Source organism: Pagrus pagrus (assembly GCF_965226575.1).
Source record: "Pagrus pagrus genome assembly, chromosome: 17".
Lineage (NCBI taxonomy): Eukaryota > Metazoa > Chordata > Actinopteri > Spariformes > Sparidae > Pagrus > Pagrus pagrus.
In genome coordinates this window covers 8,429,420-8,434,954 of record NC_140201.1, presented here as the reverse complement: position 1 = coordinate 8,434,954, position 5,535 = coordinate 8,429,420, and the positions used below count along the sequence as shown (strand labels likewise).

Genomic DNA, 5,535 nt, shown 5'->3' with positions numbered 1-5,535 from the left:
TAACAGCTAGCCTGTCGCTGTCTAAGGCTAACAAAATCCACCTTCTAGCAGCTATAAAGCTGACTGATGAACATGTCATTTCTCGTCTAATCTGTACAAAAAGAGTTTTTCAACGGGTTACATGCAGGACTGTTACTATAATGGCTCTAAGCTAAGACAACTCTGGCCTTATATCGAACTGACACAGATGAGTGGCAGTAATCTTCTCATCTAAACCTCAAAAAAGAAGTGAAATTAAGGAATATACTGTACTTTTGTGAAAGGTTTCCATTTTTTTACACATGTATAAACGTGAATGAGACAAAACAATCACCTTCAATAAATACAATGGTTTTATTAACACCATATAAACACTTGAACAGATGATCAGATCTCTTGTTAGGCTGTTAAAGGTGCACTTTCAGGGAACAAACATTAATCAGAGATCTTCACTGACCTGACTGAATGAACTAAATAAACAAACGATTTCAAACTACTGTGTCTTTATTTGCAGGACCCCCTCTGAGTCGCCACCTTTCAAGTTTTAAACACTTTTCTGGGGAGCTTATTTCCCATATATGTTATTACCATATTAGTTTTGTAAATATGACTTTAAAACAGTAAAAAAAATAAAAACAAAATAAACTACCACATGAGTATTGATTGTATGTGATCAAAACACGTTAAGGCATCAGATTCAGTCACTCTGAATGACTTTCATTTTTTCCACCGGCATGAACAGAGTATAGTGAGCACAGTGCCATCATAGCTGAGAAAGCTCAGACTAACTTAATTGACATTTACAGTCCGTAGTTTGTTGATACTTGAGACTGTATTTATCTATTTCTTTTGCAAACCATGTGGTCTGCTCTACACAGCTTCAGCTATCACAGTTTGTCTTACTGTTGAGTCTCAGATTTAATCTCTTCCTCACTCTCCAGCGGAGCACACTCACCATCACTTGGCTCTAAAAGGTTGAGATTGGCCTGTACTGCTACCAGTTTCTGCGCCCTGGCTGCTGAGACAGAACACGGCATCTTTGTATTGCAAAAGCGTGACCGTACGCTCTCGCAGGCACCTGTTGTTGGTGGGATCTGGAGTATCGCGGAGGCCACGGCGGACAGCGGCTCGGAGGAACACAGCCCTTTCCACCAGGTGGATGCAGACACGTGCTGACAAGAGCTCCAAATCCCGGCCACCTTCCACAGTCCCTCCTTGGCTGAGAACCTGGCGTAACTCCCGAGCACTTTACCATCATCGAGATTTAGTTGGTGTGACAGGTTGGATATCACGTAGTAAGCACTGTTTATCTGCTCCCCGGAGAGCGTCTGCTGTCCAGCGTGCTTCGGATCCAGCATGTACGCTGCTGTGTGGATGGGCTTCATGCAAAACTCCTGACACCTGTCTAATGACGCCATGACTGCTTTCTGTTCGCCGCTGTGCAGCACAGACCCGGGCAGCGACGCTGCAACGTAATGTCTTAACTGAATGAACGTGTCAACAACATCAGAGAGCGTGCTCTCTTCTCTTTTCATGTAACTAATATAATTCCCGATTGAGCAGAGCAGGTTCTGGCTGCTGCTTAACCCTTTCCAAAATGCTGCGTCTTGTAATGTGGCCCTGAAGGAAGCCTCAACGTCCAGTGTGGCTGACACGGCCATGTCTTGTAGAGAGTTCTGACCCTCCAGGAGGCTGTTGAGCATGTTAATCACGCCAGTCCAGTCAGAACTACTAGGCAGCACCAAGGTTGTCCCAGTAGCACGGTGGTTTCTGGTCTTTGTGGACTGCCAGCATCTAAAAGTCTCTGCTAATGTTTTTTGCTCTGTCACATACTTCACCACCTGCTCAGCTCTCGTGCACACAGCATTAACAGACGGCTGTGCAACCACATCATCGAAGAGCCGCTGGACTCCACACGCTGTGCAGCCGATAGCCGATACGTGCGGGAAGGCTTCCTCCACTTGACCCCAAGCTGCCTTCATTTCCGGGGTGTCATCAGTGATAACTGCAAAGACCTTCTGTGGCCCCACTTCATTTATGATATCTTTCAGTTCCTCAGCAATAAATGTGCTCTGGTGCATCTGCTCCTTTGTTTTTGTGCATTTGTAGAGCAGTGGTACAGGAGTTGCAACAATATAAATAATAGTTGTGGTTTCTTTTACTTTAGACCAGCCGCTGCTGCACACGATAGTGACACAGTCAGCTTTCCCTACGGCCTCCTGAACCTGGCTTTGTACTCTGTCATACTCGCAGTCCAAGAGGCGAGAGGTCAAAGCCTCCCTGGTGGGCGGACAGTAAGCAGGTCGGAGCACGCTGAAAAATCGTTTCCAGTAGATATTGTCTGTGAGAGTGAGAGGTGAGGATGTGGCATACACAGCTCTCGCCAGGCACTCGTCAGCATACGCCTGGCTGCGCTGATCCACCGAATCAATGAGGAACTGTCCCCCCGGACTGGCAGATGGTAAGAGGGAGAAGGAGGGGACAGGAATGGAGGCAGAGGAGCTCCCATCAGGGCCTGGTGACTGCTGCGAAGCCACAGAGTACTCTTCACACTTGTTCAAGTGTAGCTGCATCTTGGTGGCATTCTTTGTGTATGTCTTCAAGCAGTAGTTGCACATGAAGGTTTCCTTCCCGTCTTTGATAACCGGGGTGAAATGCTTCCAAACCCCAGACTGCAAGCGTGGCATCGTCCTGTAAGAAGTCAAATGAAGAAACAAAAAATATATAAATTATACATATTGGTTAATTGGCACCTTTTGTGCATCTAAAAGTGTCAGATAGGGGCATTTTTAATCACACTGATGCTAATACGGTCTTAACAATTTGCTTATATGTTATTTAGGATGCAACATCAGTTTATTTTCATTATTAGATCATATTTTGATTATTCGCTTGATTAATTTGTTAGTTGTTTATTCTGTAAAATGCCAGAAAATAGTGAGAAAATGCCTATCACTAATTTCAAAAGCCTAAGGTGTTGTAATCAAATTGCTTATTACCCCAGACAATTACTGACAAAATCAAGAAAAGCAATCAAGACGGTAAAAACAACAAAACTCCATAATTACGAAGCTGGAAATAGAGAATATTTGGCATTTTAATTTACAATTAATCAAATATCAAAACAGGTACCAACTGTTTTTCTGCCAATCATCTATCCCAGCTTCTTCAGGACCCCCAGGGGTCCATAACAAAAGGAGGAATATTTTGTTTTTCACTCTAATTCAACCCATTAGAAACACAATGAAAGAATTGATGGACATTTTGGGTAGTTTCACATGCTTTCTTTAATAAAACCTCTATAAACCAATAATTGGTATCAAATGAGACTCTGTGGTTTAATTTGTGTCAGTTAGGGATCCTCCACTCTGATGCTGTTAGCAAAACGCTGCATTAGAAAATGCCTTAATTTTACAGGTTTTGCCAACTCTGAGGTGAACAATCTTACCCGAGGAACCAACTTGCAACACCTGCTAGTAATGAATTGATCTTTGGCGATAGGTCACAATGTCAAGACCTCTCTTTATAGATTTGGATGTGTAAACTCTTTATTTGCTTGCTGGACTTTGACACTTGTTACACACACACACACTCTCTTTTTAGTCTCTGATGAAATGTAATGTTTCCCCCTCTACCTTTAAAAACACAGGCATCACGGGTCACAGGTGTCATTACTCTACAGGCAGATACCAGCTCAAAGAGTCGATGCACTCATTGTGTTGCATATGAAGGATATTAAAATATCTGAAGATGTAAATGTTTCTTGTCATTTTCAAGCAAAAAGCAAAGAACTGAAATAATAAAATGCAAGTTTGTGTGGCAGAAAATATATTTTTCTTGTCCTGTTGAACATCTCACAAACCCTTGGGACCACTACTTTTGATTTACAAGTACAATATTAGACTAAAAAGACTTTAAAGGTGAGCATTGCACACTAAACTTTCACTTTTAACAGAAAATTATAGACATAACACAGTAAATAAACAACTGGACGTTAGCTTGCTTACCTACCTCTATGTATTAACACTACTCCACGTTTAAAACGGTCTGAAAGCACATTTAAAGCCGGCTTCGCCTCAGTCTTGCTGTGAATTGGACCCAGCTTTCTGAGTTACAGTCTCTAGCCTGTTTTGGCTAACGTTAGCAAAAGTGGCTCCAAATGAACGACAGAGTTAAAGTTACACGTTACTGTAAGGTATGTAAACTGTGTCCGGACCGCGGACTGTCTGTACATTGAAAGTTTTCGGTGTAACAGCCTGATATACGAGGCAACTCTGGCAAAATGTGTCGTATTTCGGCGTGAAAAGTGCGTATTGTTGTGAGTGTAGCTACTTCCTGAAAACCTCCGTCGAGTACGGGAGCTCACCTGGGTCAAAATATGTGCGTTCGACTGTGGAGCTCGCAGGGAAACAGAGAAGTCGATGGGAAATCTGAGCTAATGCTGATAAATGGCAGGTAAGGTGTGTAAAAACTATTCAATGTGAAGTTCAAAGTATACAATGGTGATAATAGTGGTGAAGAAACGTGCTCTGAAAGCTTCTTCTCCTCCTGTCTCCTTTTTATTCAAACTGCAGGGTTAAGTGTTACAATTACCTTCATTGTGGTCAGCAGTCAAACTCATGCCTCAGTCTTTATCTCGACTGTCCCCTCTCTGCTTTACCCTCCCTCCTCCGTTTCTCTCATTGTCTGTGATGCCATAACCTTGAATTACTGTGCCACAGCTTAATTAGGTAATTATAGTCGTGTGAATTTTTTATTTTTATTTTAAAATGTCAGTAAATGTCAGATTTTTTGATCTGATAATGAATGGCTAACACCACGGGGGGAAAAACTGGCCCCGTCACATCTTGACATGCTAAATGGAAAATTAAGTGTAATTCACGGCATAAATCATAGCTGGGTCCATTTTAGTTGCTTCAGCTCAAAAGACCTTGGTATTTTTGCACGACGCCTGCTGTGGCTTCCTGTACTTTTTCCTGTCTTGTGTGTAAAATATAGTAGTCAAAATAAGGTGGGTGCATATGCAATAAAAGTCAAATGAACACAAAATCAAAAATAACAAAATAAAGATTCAGATGTATCACAGAATAAGCAGTCAAGTGAAACACTTATATATGTATGTGTATTAAATGATCATTCAATCAATTATAGCTTTAGTTTAATTTCTGTGGCTTTCGATCAATAATCTGGGAATTTGTTGATTTTGCTAACAACCAAGTTTGATGGGACAATAAATGTGGGCAGTCAGATTAGACACTCCGACACTTGATTATCACAAATGATCCAAAACGCTTCATTTTGAGGTCAAACATAAAGCGAGCTCACCTGCAGTGTTGCACACAACAAAATTATACACACATACACGTGGTACAGCTCGCTAGCTACTAACTAGCTTGCTAAATGTAAAAACAAGAGGTGTATCTCATGCAGCCAGTGTCGTTACATGATCCCACACTGATTTTGAGTCAATTGATCACATGACCTGGAAGCTATTGAGCTAACATGCTAATATTTACATATAAAAATTAATATAAAATATTAGAAATTACTAAAAAA

At 41.5% G+C, this 5,535-nt stretch overlaps 1 protein-coding gene across 1 annotated transcript; it reads right to left on the bottom strand.

Moving 5' to 3' along the window:
• Positions 1–314: 314 nt before the first annotated feature.
• LOC311272407 (uncharacterized protein) lies at positions 315–4,314 on the bottom strand. Its single transcript, XM_084378794.1, has 2 exons — positions 3,991–4,314; positions 315–2,670 (listed from the first exon to the last, which is right to left on the bottom strand). The coding sequence occupies exon 2, from the start codon at positions 2,664–2,666 to the stop codon at positions 879–881; it is 1,788 nt and encodes a 595-aa protein (XP_084234920.1). The 5' UTR covers positions 2,667–2,670; positions 3,991–4,314; the 3' UTR covers positions 315–878.
• Between the last annotated feature and the right edge of the window lie 1,221 nt (positions 4,315–5,535).

Coding starts and splice junctions, on each gene's coding strand:
- LOC311272407 (XM_084378794.1), bottom strand. CDS start 2,666: ATGCCACGCTTGCAGTCTGGGGTTTGGAAGCATTTCACCCCGGTTATC.